Source organism: Octopus bimaculoides, chromosome 5, assembly GCF_001194135.2.
Source record: "Octopus bimaculoides isolate UCB-OBI-ISO-001 chromosome 5, ASM119413v2, whole genome shotgun sequence".
NCBI classification, from domain to species: domain Eukaryota; kingdom Metazoa; phylum Mollusca; class Cephalopoda; order Octopoda; family Octopodidae; genus Octopus; species Octopus bimaculoides.
The window spans coordinates 122607137-122623408 of NC_068985.1; the positions used below are offsets into that span (position 1 = coordinate 122607137).

Below are 16272 nucleotides of genomic sequence, written 5' to 3' on the forward strand. Positions count from 1 at the left end.
ATATATATATATATATATATATATATATATATATATATATATATACACATTCATGCATATATGCACACAAATATACAAACATACCTGAATGCACATATATATGCTTACAGAAGTAAATGTAACACATACAAAATATAAGCAATATGTATGTATGTATGTATGTATGTATGTATGCATGTATATATATATATATATATATATATATGCATTTTGTTTGTTATTCTTTCTTTTAAGTAATATTTGTTTTTATTTAATAGAATTAACTGAGATTATCAACTGACTGTCTTGTATTTATTAATAAGCCAAAAGCCATTGAACTAGTTGCCTGACCTTGCAGAGTAAACTATAGTAATTATGTTGTGGAAATTAGCCTTTTACAATAAATCTATTCTGATCTACATAATATTTCAATGAGCATGAGGGAAAGATGATAAATAACATGAAAAAAAAAATCCCCAAAACGTTTAAATACTCTCCACCCATCATTTGATGATAAGCGGGATAATTTCTGTTTGATTCACATTTAGAAAACACAAGCACCAAATCTTTTCCTCAAATAATGAAAAATTAAACTTATATGTGTGTGTACCTAATGCTAAAGCATATGTATATTGAGTTCTCAAAACTATTTTTTAGTGTCACTGTACCCAAATGAAATAAAAAAATATCTATCTATTTTGCTTAGGCATAGTGATGCTAATAACTTGGTGTTAGAACTCAATATATATGCTTCAAAGTGAAGTGCCTGTTGAATACAGAGTGGTAATAAGAAATTGGATTTACAAAGGAATAAACAATTATGTTAGGAACTTCATTAGTTTATAGCTGTTTCTGCTTTTAGAGGCAATGCACTTATAGTTGAAAGCTTGAGTATCACCCTATAGCTTCATCAGTGCTTTAAAAGTAAAGTGCTGTTTATATATATATATATATATATATATATATCATGGAATGCACAAATCAAGAGCTTGGTGCAGCAAAGAGAAACTGAAAGTGAAACTGCATCCTTTAGATATATATGAACAAAGATCTTCTTAAAAGTTATTAACTATTTAAAAGAATTGTTTTTCAGGAACAGAAAGAATGCCACAAACCTTTTAGAAGGAAGTTTTCATATCACACAATATGAAAACTTCTTACCAAATGGTTCATGGCATCATTTCTCAAAAGGATATTTTAAATAGTTAATAACATTTAAAAGAATTTAAAAAAAATATTGTGACTCTATGAAGTATTTTTGCAAATTTTTAAATAAATATATATATGTTTATATATATATATATGCATGTGTATGTATAATTTTTATTAGCTTAAGAGCAACAGTAATGACTCAAGGGCTAGAGTTTGGAACTAAAAATTTTATCATACACATATGACAAATAATATACACATGTATGATACTGGGTGGAGATTTTAATTCATATCAGTTCATTTTTGATTTAAAAAATTTTTGAAAATGAGAGAAGAGACAGTTAATTTTAGACTTAATGAAATCTATATTTAAGAAAATTATTCAGATACCTGGGTTTAAAGAAATAGATAGAAAGGACATTTAAATTATTAGTTTCTTTTGACTAGATTCAATGACCCTATGTTTTTCAGGGTAGAATGTTAAGTAGAATGAAAAATTGTGAGATTCTTACTTTCCCTTCAAGTGTTTATGGCAAAAGTGAAAGGAAGATAATGGCTACCAAAATGTTGGCACCAGAATATTACTAGTCTCCTTAGTATCCAGTAAGAAAATCCTTTGCATAACACTAACTATTTGTCTGAGTTATAAAAAACAAAAGAGAAAAAGAAAACAAGCATCAAAAGTTCAGGTTACTATAGAAACAGAAGAACAAGTTATGAAAGAAAAAAATGTCTATAGAAATTGTTCTATTTATAAATGTAATTTTTCTTTTTAATTTACAAACTTACTTTTTTTCTTTGGCTTTCTCTCTTTTGTTGGGATTGGAATGTCACATGGTATTTCTGGATTTGGAATCGCCTTTTCAGGGAATTCACAAGGTATTTCACAAGAATCAATCGACATTTTTGTAAAACGTGTTTTTTTCCCAACAAATGGGTAGTATAATATATAAAAAAATTGTAGTAGTCCAAAACTATTAATTGTTGAAAGCTTGTATCGGAATATGAACGAGATTAGCAGGACTGCTGCTTGTATGATTTACGATATGTCATTTAATCATTTTAGGGATATCAAGCAGCTTTCATACATAATCTTCAATTATCTATTTTAAAACCCACTGACCGAGATTGGATTTAAAATCAGTTATGTGAGGCTGCCTGTTAGAGTATTAAGATATTTTTGTTTTTGCCAAACAAACAGTATAACTATTATCATCATCCTCATCTTCATTTTAACACCCACTTGCATAGGTTGGATAAAATTTGTTGTGGCAAATTTTCTATGGTCAGGTGTCCTTATTATCATCAACCCTTACCTGTTTCCAAGAAAGGTAATATTTTCCCATGGTTAGACATATTTGTGTAGAAGATTGGAAATGAAGACCACTGCTTGTATAACAGTGACACTCACAACCATCTTGCAATGCCAAGGCAAAGAAACTGTAATACATACATACATACATACATACATACATACATACCTACCTACATACATACAAAAGGCTTCTTTCAGTTCAAGGATATAGTCGAATACACTTGCCCAAAGTGCCATGTCATGTAACCGAACCTTAAACCATGCAGTTGGGAAGCAAACTTCTTACCATGTGGCCACACCTGCACCAACAGAGCCATGCTTGTACAAACTATGTAAATTATAAATTACACATAAGTTATGAGGTTTCCTGTTCGATTATTATGCTTTTGTTTTGCTGAAGTCCAGCAAGTATACATAATCAAACAATCTGTTCTGAAAGAAAAATTACTGTATGTCTAGTGATATTTGTTCTGATTTTATATTCTGGGTTTGAATCTTACTCAGGTCGATTTTACCTTTATCCTTTCTTGGTAGGTAAAATAAAATACCAGTCAAGTACTGGGATTGAATATAATCAATTATTCCTCTTCTCCAAATTCCAGGTCTGTGCTTGGAAACAGTTGTCAGTTTAAACATTTTAGAGCATATTACTTAACTGAGCATCTTGCTAATATTTGTAAAAGAGATTTATAGTTTAGTGAACAGACATGTTTTAAAATCTTTTAGCTAGGAGAGAAGGGAATACATATGACCCTTTATAGGACCTTCAAAAGTAGTGGGAGAGAGGAAGATGTTCTCAAACTGGAGACATGGCTTGAATTTAATAGAGGCACCCAAAGTGTCAGGAGGTGGTGTGAAGCAGGATGATGGATTAGATCTATCACTCAAGTAGGTCTTAGTGAGATTTGAACTCAGATCACAAAGACTTGGAACAAATGCCATAAAGTGACCAGTCTGACATTCTTCAGCTTATCCACTGCTGTGCATTGGTACTTTATTTTTATCCACTCTGGAAGACAGAATGCAAAGGTTGACAAGAGATTTGAATTATTCTTACAATGTAAAATTTCCTTCACCATCATAATCTTTGAATGGACAGACAGATATACAAGGGAGACACTGACATATATTCCTGCCTCTTTGTCTCCATCATACAATCTTACAGTTCAGTGACAGCTATTGTTGTTAATTCACTCCTCTAGCTACCTTCATAAGTCTAAGAGTTTTGAAAGAAATTCCACGAAACAATCTATTTAAAACTAACAAATCTACCAATTTGCTGAGGATAACAGACAAGTCTGACTCTGGTGAAATTTGAACTGGTAACTCAAACTAATTGAAGTAAAATACAGTCATACATTAAGTCAGCATGCTAAAATTTCAATTAACTTCACACTGATACTAAATTATAATGATTAATGCTCTGAAGCTGTTAAAAATTCTGTTTACACAAAATCATTAAGAAAAATTTTTAAAAAATCTTGTTAAAGTAATCAAGATAATTAAAAAATAATTTAACCATAATTATAACAATAATCAATATTTAAGTCAATTTTTTATATAAATTTTCTATAAATGTTCTATCTTGAAGCAAGCTGAAATTTTAATATTATATAAAAAAAAAAATGAATTTGCTAATAGTTTTGTATTCTTTAATGAAATATTCCTTCATTGCATTAAAAAAAAAATACTATCAATACTCAATATTTATCTTTTTTAAAAGGAAATGAAGCAATTTTGAAAGGGTGACTGTTGACTTATGCTAATGCCATGAAGCTTTTCCTGTTCAAAGCATTTCAACCTTTTATGTAATATAACCTAAGAAAGATCAATCATTCTTAATCAGCTTCCAAATGTAAAACTCCCTTCTGAGAATAATAATAATAATAATCATAAAATAATATGCAAATGTATAAGTTTTTAAAACACTTCACCTCGTCTAATTACTCATGATTACATTTTGAAGTGATTAGAACAAGATAATTAACTAGGAATTGCAGCCGACATTAAAGGGACTGCTTTATTGTCAAGCATCTGTTTGGTATCTTCAACCCAAACACACCACTCTCACTTACATATGTCATCCAGCTACAGTATAGGTACTGAAAATAGATTCAGCCAACAGACAAAGTGATTCAGAAAACAGACAAAGTGTTTTACAAGTGATTTTATGAATTTAAAAAATGCAAAACTCAAATCTTCTTCAACAGAATTTACAACAGTTTGGTAGCCATCTATGCAAGGGATGTGATATTTTCTAACTACTTGTGAGTGAGTAGATAGACAGAAACTGTACATACTGTCCTGTACATGAATATGTGTGTGTATATATATATATAAGCACGAGTCGAATGAGGGAAATAAGAGATGGACAATTGTAAAATTTGAGAGGTTACAACAGGTAGACAAAAATTCAAAAGGTGATGGAGAAAATGTAAAAACACACACACACATGCACAAAGTTGTGCACAGTGAATTTATGTTGAAAGAAGGAAAAGGAAAAAGTAGACTAATATTTCAGGCAAACCTTTTGTCAAAGAGTAAAAAAGAAAGAAGCAAATAGAAGGAAATAAGAAGGGAAACGATACTTGTCTAACTATTTCATTTCTTGATGAAGTCATTAGGCAAAATAAATTACACAGTGTGCAGGAGAGGAGACTGCACTGATTTGGTTATGAGATACAGAGAGATGAGGAAAGTTGCACAAATAAGTGTCAATCACTTAAAGTGGAGGGAAGTTGGGGAAGAGAAAGACCCAGGAAGACATGGGATGAAATACTGAAGGCTAGTCTCAAAGTACTGAGCCTTACAAAGGAGATGGCAGGACCAAGATATGCAGTACATTGCTGTACTCAAGATGACCTGCCCACCACAACAGACTTAAGATCCTAAAACGAATGTAAGAAAAGCATTAGTGTGAGTGCTGGTGCCACATAAAAAGCACTGGTGCTGGTGACCTGCAGAAAGCACCCAGCACACTCTGTAAAGTGGTTAGCATTAGGAAGGGCATCCAGCTGTAGAAACCAAGCCAAAAGACAATAGAACCTAGTACTTCCCCTGAAAATGCCAGTTTCTGTCAAGTTGTCCAGTATGGAAAACAGACGTTAAATGATGATGATGATTGGAGTAATATGAACTGAAGACTTTTGCTCAAGGACACAACATGCTGCCTGACCAGGGTATTAGACCCATGATCTTACAACTATGAATCCAACAACCAAACCACTAAGACACACATCTTCACAATGACACATTAAGTAATGAAAAATAACTCTGAACTGGCAATAGATTACAGCTAAGAAAACTATGTCAGTCTTTGATTTGAAAAATCTAATGTAAGAGTTAAATAATGACAAGAGACTGAGTGAATGACTTCTTGACTGACTAAATAAAAACAACAGGTTCACTTCTTATTTATTTTTCATATTATTTTGATGAATTCATGATCTTTAGAGATACAAGATAACCAGAAGATAATCAGCTCTAGTGACTTTCACATATTTCATTTTATGAAATCAGAACTATACATCAGCTCACTAAATGTGCCATTCAAATCATAAGTCAAACTGACAAATAATATCTCTAAAGCAAGAAGTAAAGATCATGGTGCACAATCAAATAGTTTATTGTTTATTCAAGTGGTTTTAAAACGGAGCACCACAAAGTATCCAGGTGTGCAGTGGATTTTTAAATATAAAATTTAGGTTTATGGACATGTGGTTAGAATGTCACAGGAAAGAACAGCAAGACAGATTCTTCAAGCTGAGCTAAATGGCAGGAGAACTAGGGGTAGACCAAGAGCATGATAGTTGGAGAATATTTGTGCATAGTCTCAATTGGTCACATTTGGGGATTCAGCAGGAAAGTGTAATGATAATTGCTTTTGATAAGACCCTATGGAAGAGGTACCTGAGGACTCTACTCCTTTGATCCTTCTAGGAATTGTAATCAATGAATGGATGGATGGAAGGTTGAGCATCTTCAATAATTTTGTGACACACAAATATGTTTAGTAAAAAAAAAAAAAATCCCAAAAGACAAGCAATTATTTTCCATGTTTTAAAGTTAAAAATCTTGGTACACTTTCCATGCAAAGTGTACCAGTCATTTTTATCTTTCCGTGCAAAGAATGCTTAGCGATCTTTTTTTACATCATACCAAGAGCACTACAAAGTCAAATAGATTGAGAACCAGTGGTTTAGTCAGTGGTAATAATGTAATCTCAATCGTCCCAAATATGATTACTTTACGCCTTTATATTTCTTACTGTTATATATACTTCTTACTTTACATATTCTTACTGTTAGAAAGAATCCTCAGTAAAACAAGCAATATAATTACCATAATGTCAACCAATATAAAAAAAAAGAAAAGTAAAAGAAATAGATTATGCTGACAAAGTCTCACTATTGCAAAGAAGCTTTGATTCCATTCAAAGAGATTTTCCTTTGTCTTCATTTCCAGATTGCATTTATGGAGAAATATTATTTATACATCCAGTGTTGACAAATCTGAAACGAATCCTGAGTGAATGTGACATACTTTGTAAACGTAAGTGACCAGAATAATTATTGTCAGTGTTTTAACAGCATTATATAATGATTAACTATTATTTTAATTGTAATGAAATGAATTACACAGATATGAGTGACACATTGTTGTCTAACGTTACCTTTTAACAGTTAATTAGCAGAGAGGGAAAGAGGATAAAGAGAGAGAGAGGAGGCTGAGAGAGAGAGAGAGAGAGAGAGAGAGGGAGACGAAGCCAAGAGAGAGAGAGAGGGAGGGAAGGAGATGGAGCTGAGAGAGAGTGGGAGGGAGGGAGATGGAGCAGAGAGACAGAGAGAGGGAGATGGAGCTGACAGAGAGAGAGAGAGAAAGAAGACAAAGAGACAGAAAGAAGAGAACAAAGAGACAAAAAGAGGAAGATAGAGCTGAGAGATAGAGAGAGGGAGATAAAGCTGGGATAGAGAGTGGGAGATAGAGCAAAGAGACAGAGAGAGGGAGATGGTGCAAAGATCATATATAAATATATATGATAGAAGGAGAGAGAGATAGAGAGGCAGAGAAATAGATTAATATGCCTAACGACCTAATGTGTTTGTACAAAATTGCAGAGACTTTCCTCTGTGGCCAGCATATACCGGACACAGGCTTGTGTGTGTGTGTGTGTGTGTGTGTGTGTGTGTGTGTGTGTGTGTGTGTATACACATGCATATACACACCATTTACTCTAATGATGCAAACAAATTACATATTGTGTGGCTAAATGAGTAACTGTCTTTAGCTCAACAGTGACTGACATGGTGAATATCTAGATGCTCGTATGCCCCATGAGATAGTTTTAAATATTTCAGATTTTATTTTGGTGGTCTATTTGAGAGGTCTATTCCATCTATCAGTTTAATTCTCATAGACAGAAAGTCATAACATTCACTACCTACTCAGTCATTGCACTCTCAGTAATTAAATGTCTATTAGATGAACTGAAATTATACTGCATAGGTTCAGGTGTCCATCTAATAATTGTCTGTGTGACTGTATGTGTGTATATTTGCACGTGTATATGTGGTTTTGCAAAACAAGTAGGCACTTTGAATAAAAATTCTTAATTTCCTTGATTCCATATAGAGCATAGGGTGACAACAAATGATCCCTGTCTGTCATGACCTTTGACAGTGGACTGCAGTTGTCCCCAAATGTAACAACTTGTACTTCAGATCTTGTAGACCATTTCCATACCGTTTTTGGTCTGCCATACTTCTGTCTCCCTTAGGGTATCCATTAGATGGTTTGCCTTGTAATGTTTGGAAGCAGGTTTTCATAGCATGTGTCCTGGCCAAATCTCTTGATTTGGGCTTTGAGTGTTGGTTCACTTTCTTCCACAAGGCTTTGTTTGTAAGTCAGTCCCACAATCTCACCTGCAGGATGTACTTGAGACATCTGTTTACAAATGTCTGAAATTTGTCGATGGAGAACTTTGCGATGTGTCATGTTTCACATGTGTGCAACAGAACCATCTTCGTGCTCATGTTAAAGATTCTGAGTCGTGTTTATTGGGAGACAGGGTTTGAGATTTCCAGATAAGTCTGAGCCTCCTAAACACAACCTCAGCTTTCCCAATCCTTGTTTTTATGTCCCAATTTGTTCTGCCCTTCTCATTGATGATGCTTAACATAATTGACTAAAAACCTTGCCGAGACTGCTCCAGTATGGCCACTGCCCAAAAACAAGTTAGTAAAAGTATGAAAGAATACATACAACTACCTTCAAAACAAAAAAGAGAAAAGACAAAAGCTAATGTTTTTTGTCTTCTTTTGCTTGCATCAATTATCATCGATGTTTCAATGTCCAACTTTTCATTTTTGTTTAAATCAAATGGAATTTATTGAGGCAAACTTCCTACATTCTGATATTCTTTCTGTTGCTACCCCTCACCTGCTTCCAAGTGAAGTAATATTTTCTCAAAGTCAAACATGTTTTTCACAGGAGACTGGAAACAACCTCACTTGATGCTCATTTACAACTATCACATCATGTAAAGACAAAGAGACAGAAATGCACATGTCCGTGCACACACATAGTCTTGTTTCAGTTTCCATTTTCCAAATTCACCTACCAGGCTTTGGCCAACCTGAGGCTATAGTAGAAGACACTTGCCCAAGTGATTAGGAAGAAAACTTAACTGCAAAGCATTGCCTGCACTTTTTAAGTGAATTGACAAAAAGTACAAGTCCAGTGTGGATTTACTCACAGTTAGTGTATATGGAGGGTCACACACTGCCACCCCAAATCCCATAGACTTACAAAGAGAAAGGTAATCTGGTTTAATCCTCCTTGCAATCAAGATGTTTCCACTAATATGACTAGGAGCTTTCTGACCACTAATTAGACAGTATTTCTCAAGAACCCATAGATATCATGAACTATGTAATTTATGTAAGGCTAGCTATTCATGTTTAGGTAAGACATGCACTCCACACTTCAACCTGTTATTTTTGAATTCTCACCAATTGCCCAATTGGGTGGATTTTGCCCTGCAAAGATTGTTGTTTATAGAGTCATCTCACATCAGCTGATGGCATCATGGGTATAATAACCAATGACTTCAAAATGAAGATTTATGCAAAACATGCACTGCTTTGGGTCTAAGGACAAGAAAAACTACCACCCTGTCCTGCTTCATTTGGAAACACTGGGACAATGAAAATGACTTTTATGAACTTCAGATGAGTAAGGATAGGCTCTGTCAAGAGTGCTCCATGTGATATCAGAATTGCTGACTTTCCTTATGTGAAAAAATGCCTGTAACTTCAGCAGCCTGCAATGGTAACTCTTGTTGCTGAAATGTCAAACGCAACAGAATGCTGGCTGACAACAACACCCTGCTCACTCTACCACATCTTACTCTTTGTAGCAGTATGATAAGTGGTAACACATGTTAAAATTTCTCTTAGAAAAATCATCTCTGTTCTTTCAAATTTCTCTGGACTAACAAATATCCCTCACTTGAAAGGTAAAGGTTGATGACTGGAAGAACGTTTAGTCACAATCCTCTTGCTTCAGATATCTCTTCATCTAACCCATGCTAACATTGAAAAATGAATGTTAAAATGGAGAATGAATGAAATGTGCTACATTCATACTTTTGAAAGACACTCGTGTATTCTTTCCTCTCTTAGTGAATGTTTGGCTATGTGTCTAAGTAAGGAATCAATAAGGATTTTATTAAACTCCAAAGCTTTATATTTATTGATAAAGAGGAAATGACAATTGCCCATGTGCTAGTCATATTGTAAAAGTGTTGATTTAAGAGGAGATCTAAATAGTGTAGGTAAGTGAAGCCAATATCATTGTGCATAACTGGAAATAGCTTTGATATCCTTGAATGGTAATAATATTTTTGAATGATCTTGCTGGCAGTATTAGGAAATAAATTAGCACCATTTATAGCCACATTTCTCCTATGATGCTACAACTTGGAAACACATTACCATGCTTATTTGAAGTGATCCAGCAGCTCTCTTTTATGATGTCATAAAACATGCTTGCAAATTGATTCAAAATTAGGAGCTTCAAAGCCCTTATAAAAAGATTTCAGAAAACTTTCTGGCATATTTTTTTAAAACACAAATATTTATGTGAATTTCCTGATATAATAGCTGGAGAATACATTCAAATTTTGAAATTTTCAAGAAAAAAAAAAAAAAAAATATATATATATATATATATATAAAAGATTTACAAATCATTTACTGATGATTAAAGAACATCCAAGTCTTTAATCATTCTAAAAGAAGACTAAATATGACAAAGCTTAAAACTAGAATGAGGAGATAGCTATTAAACTATGAGCTGATATTAGGCACTGCCAAAGCTGTTGCATTTAGGATTAAATAGTGGTTTTGAAGGTTAATGTATGACTAAGAGTATATATTATAAAGTTACACCTGAGCTTAAAAATGTGTGGAGCATCCAGCATGTAAGCTAATGAAAATGAATAAAGGGATCAATATACATTACGACAGTTTTATTAATAAAAAATGGAAGGTATATGAAGTATTAGTAAAGTTTATGTGCAAAATATCTAGGTAAAACTCATCCACATGCTACACACACACACACACACACACACACACACATATATATATATATTAAATGTATACTTTTATAAAACAAAATTTTACAAAATATATAGTATCTGTTAACAGTCTTAGCAAAAAGCTCACAGGTGAGTTTTTGTATATATATATATATATATATATATATATATGTCTCTTAAAAGATAGAGCTCAAAATCAATGCATTGAAGATACTTTATTGCAGCAACAATTATAATAACAGAAACAACCACAATAAGCTAAACCTATGCACATTTCAATAGGGTATCCCGGATAAATAAACCACCTCATAAGATGTCTCGTAAAATATTGTAACATATTACAACATATTACAAATTGCTGGATACTCCATCTCTTCAGGGTCGCATTATTGCCATCACCCATACTACTATTATTAGCAAAACACACACATCATCCAAGAGGATGATGATATATATATATTAAATATATATTTTTTTAAACCAAAAAATTTGGTAAAAAATATAGTATCTGTTAACAATCTTAGCAGAAAACTCGCAGTTTTAAACTGTGATTTGTTGTTTAAAAATTTCTACTGGTTTGATGTTGGAGATATCTACTTATTTGTTATTATTATTGTTATTGTTGCAATAAAGTATTTTCAACGGATTAATTTTGAGCCCTATTTAAAGTTGATATATATATATATATATCATCATCATCATCGTTTAACGTCCGCTTTCCATGCTAGCATGGGTTGGACGATTTGACTGAGGACTGGTGAAACCGGATGGCAACACCAGGCTCCAGTCTGATTTGGCAGAGTTTCTACAGCTGGATGCCCTTCCTAACATATATATATATATATATATATATATATACACACACACATATACTCATGCACAGTCTTGATAGGAAAGAGTTTATGGCGTAATATTGATGATAAAAATTGTCCAAATATATGCATACAGTTCATTAGAAGACTGATGCTTAAGAGAAAGCATGCACCTTTTCAGCCCCCAAACCTTTCAATAACAATCATGTCACTAGAATCTGTGGGTAAGTTTGAAAGAAAAAAAAAAGGTTTGGCTCAATGTGGCTTTACAAACTGAAGGAAAGCAGATCACATTTCTTAGCATATGAAAAAAGTGCTTCTTCCAAGGGTCGAAATAAAAGATTCTCTCATCCTGATTTTACTAATCAGAATCCCTGTCAGTTGGGTTGACTCTGCCAGTGATATATATTTCACAGAATATTTTAAAATTAAAAATGACAAAAATTGTTTTTATAAAATTGAGCTGGGAGTCAGACATGATATTGAACAGGCAGGATACAGCCTTTGGACTGTATGTTTGACATTCCTGTTCTAGAGGATTGCTTCACTTACTGGAAATAGAAGCCAAATCTCCTTCAAATCATAACTTATCATCTTAAAAAGGGAAGGAGATATATCCAGCGTAAGGTGGTCCTTGTCATATTACTTGAGAAACAAAGAAAGAGTGATTATGGCTTAAATTCTTTTGGTTATGGCCCTGTTCAATAAAGCTAACCCAAGGCTAAACAATATCTACAGTGTAATGGGTATTGACTTAGCTGAATGGTTAACCTATTCACTTTGGAATCATGATGTTCTAGGTCCATTTCCACTGCCTGATACAATGGGTAACCATCTTCTACTAAAACATCAGCAGTTCACCAAAGCTGAATTGTACAATTGTTTTTTACAGTTTCCTGTAGGACAGTAAGAAGTTAAACTCAAATATGATAAAGTTTAAACTGTGATTTGTTGATTAAAAATTTCTACTGGTTTGATGTTGGAGATACCTACTATATATTAGGGATTTAATAATTAAAATTTAAACATTCTGCTAAAGACAAAAGGTGGTATCAAGGTGGGATTGAATATACTTGTTAAATTTCATTCTACTTAAGCAAGACTTAGTGATAAGTTAACCCATTACCTACCAGTGATCTCGTATGAGATCACTTAAAAATTACAAATTTCGTAATTATCTGTCAATATTTACACATATCTAACCATTTTGCTATATCTACTAGGTATATTTCTCTGCTATTCAAATGAGGTTTGCTAATTTTTCACCCAATATCTCGCTTATTTCTATTTAAAATGTTATTTTGAAATGCCATTTTGAAATGTTATTTTGATCATTCCAGCATGCTTCTAAGGCTGTTTTTTGCTAGAAATCAAAGTTTCATAAAAAAAATTCCAGTTAATAAAATTATAGGAGGTAATGGGTTAATCACACTCAATTGATGGTTAAACAAAGCACAATTGGTGGTACCATGTAATCAAAATTGATGAAGCTTATATAATTGAAATACATATATTTTTTTCTACTCTTGTCATAGCAAGCTAATATACTTCATTGTTTCATGTCATAGCAAGCTAATACTAGTATGGATAGGAAAAAATACTAAATAAAATAGATTGTCAGTATATATGATATGGGACAAAATTTAGTTTCAGAAAATGTATCAAAATGAAATATCTAATTTATATCATTCACTATTATAAAGTTATTATAAAATAAAGAATAAAGCTTATTATAAAATAATAATAAAAGATTTAATTTATATTAATTGTTACTAAAAAAAAAAAAGTGTATATTTATTTCATTTAGGCAAGAAACAACATCAAATTGTAAATAAAATCAAATAATTAAGTTTTGACAAATCAGTTCTCAGACAAATTATATTAGCACTGTTTATAATTATATATTCTAAAAATATATATAATATCACAGAAAGTGATAGCAGCCAACATACTGTTTAATCATCTTCAAAGCTAATAACCACACTCCCCCACAAAAAAAAACAAAAAACAGATTACATTTCATAGGATGGGTAGCTAATTTGATTATCATTGATTTTTTTTTTTCTTTGACAATTAAGTTTGCCACAATATCGATTATCACAAAAAGTTTCTTGGAACAAAACCAGTATAAAACGTGCTATGGATTTTTAGAAATATGATTTTAGGTTTTAGAAAACCTGTTCTAACCCTTGAGAGTCTTGGAAAACCATGCTCTTTTATTCTTTTCCTTGTTTCAGTCATTTGACTGCAGCCATGCTGGAGCATCAGCTTGAGGCTTAGCCAAACAAATCAACCCCAGGACATATTTTTTAGAGATTAGTATTTATTCTAGCAGTTTCTTTTGCCAAACTGCTATGTTACAGGGACATAAACACACCAACACTGGTTGTCAAGCAGTGATGGGGGGGGGGGACAAGCAGAGGCACTAAGACACGCACAAACACACACACACACATACAAACTTCTTTGTTTCCATCTATCAAACCAACAAATTAAAAGACCAGGAAGCATCATGGAGGTTGCTCAACAAAGGTGACCTAAAAAAGAATACTGAAAGCCCAATCATCACAGCGCAGGACCAGGCATTGAATACCGACTCAGTGAAAAAGAACATATGTCACACAAGTGCAACGGACCTCTGCAGAATGTGTGGGAAGAGGGTCGAAAGTGTGACACACATTGTTAGTGCTTGTGAAAGTCTTGCAGAGAAAGAATACAAGTGTAGACATGACAAAGTAGCCCGAAACCTCTCACTGGTTACTATACCATAAGTATGGATATAAGGTTACGGGTGCTTGGTACCAACATACAATGGAAAAAGTAATGGATGAAAAGGGGAAGGCAAAAATCGTCTGGGACTTTGACTTCCAGACAGACAAAGTGTTAGAGCACTGAAGGTCGGATGTAGTAACCTTTAGGAAGGACAAACAAGAGTGCCAAATAATCAACGTTGCAGTAGCAGAAGATCAACACATCATCATGAAAGAAAGAGAAAAAAATTGATAAATATGGAGACCCGAGCTTGCTAAAATGTGGCAGCTATGAGAGTCAAACATAAAAGTTATCCCTATTGTCATTCGGAGCATTGGTTCAATACCACACAATCTGAAAAAAAAGCATCTGTAAACATCAAAAATACCCCACAATCTAGATGTATTGCAAAAGTCAGCATTACTTGGAACTGCACGCATATTGCGTAAACTACTGTCTGTCTGAGGTCCTTGTTACGACTTGACAAACAGTACAAACCCCTGGTAGACACTATATCTTCAATCAACAACCTCACGATATTGTATACTGTGCAACGTCTATAATAATAATAATAATAATAATAATAATGATAATAATAATGATGATAATAATAAACTACAAGTACGCACAAAATATGAATTTAAAACAAAGCCAAAAAGATACTGAGTTGAATAAGATATAATTTTTTATGTTGTAGAAACAAATATTAGTGCAGATATTGCTCTTTGCTAAGAAGCTAGCTTCCCAACTACATGGTTCTAGATTCAGGCTCACTTTGTGGCACCTTGGGCAAGTGTCTCCTCCTATAGCCTTGAGCTGAGTGGATTTGGTAGATGGAAACTGAAAGAAGCTCATTGTATATGTATGTGTGTGTCTCTTTGTGCCTGTGTTAGTCCACCAACACTGCTTGATAACCAGTGCTGGTGTGTTTATGTCCCTGTGACCTAGCAGTTTGGTAAAAGAGACTAACAGAATAAGTATCAAGCTTAAAAAAACAATTACATACTTGAGTCGATTCTTTTGACCAAAAGAGAGATGACTGCATTGGTATGGCCATGTGGCGAGAATGGATGATGATAGCAGTGTGAAAAAGTGCCAAATCCTAGCGGTTGAGGGAACCTGTGGAAGAGGTAGACCCAGGAAGACCTGGGATGAAGTGGAGAAGCACGACCTTCAAACATTAGGCCTCACAGAGGCAATGACTAGTGACCGAGACCTTTGGAAATATGCTGTACGTGAGAAGACCCGGCAAGACAAGTGAGACCATAACCTATGGCCTTTGCCAGGGTGTAACCAGCCTACTTATGCATACCTTTCCATAACTGGACACTAAACTCTGCTTGCGAAGACCTGTTGAGGCAAGTGAAATCAAAATTAAACCAAATTAGATGATTGGCACCCATGCCAGTGGCACATAAGAAGCACCATTTGAGCATGATCATTACCAGTGTTGACTTACTGGCACTTGTGCCAGTGACACGTGAAAAAACATTTGAGCGAGGTTGTTGCCAGTGCCGCTACACTGGCTCCTGTGCAGCTGCACTGGCTCCTGTGTAGGTGGCATATAAAAAACACCATTTGAGCATGGCTGTTGCCAGTGCCGCCTGACTGGCCTTCGTGCCGGTGGCACATAAAAGCACCCACTACACTCTCAGAGTGGT

At 33.8% G+C, this 16272-nt stretch overlaps 1 protein-coding gene and 1 long non-coding RNA gene across 4 annotated transcripts in view; one reads left to right on the top strand and one right to left on the bottom strand.

Annotated features, from left to right (window-relative positions):
• The window catches only part of LOC106880932 (cAMP-dependent protein kinase type II regulatory subunit), a 141686-nt gene that overhangs the window by 61107 nt on the left and 64307 nt on the right, over nucleotides 1-16272 (bottom strand). Inside the window, exon 1 of one of the 3 annotated variants that reach the window (XM_014931107.2) lies at nucleotides 1921-2132. The exons of the other annotated variants lie outside the window; for them this stretch is intronic. Within the exon in view, the coding sequence (XP_014786593.1) occupies nucleotides 1921-2035 (115 nt within the window). The 5' untranslated portion in view covers nucleotides 2036-2132. Of the gene's footprint in view, nucleotides 1-1920; nucleotides 2133-16272 lie in introns of those variants that run through there. 3 annotated transcript variants of the gene reach the window in all.
• The window catches only part of LOC106880933 (uncharacterized), a 31881-nt gene continuing 22544 nt past the window's right edge, over nucleotides 6936-16272 (top strand). The window contains exon 1 of the long non-coding RNA XR_001410793.2: nucleotides 6936-6997. This is a non-coding gene — a long non-coding RNA (uncharacterized LOC106880933). The remainder of the gene's footprint in view (nucleotides 6998-16272) is intronic.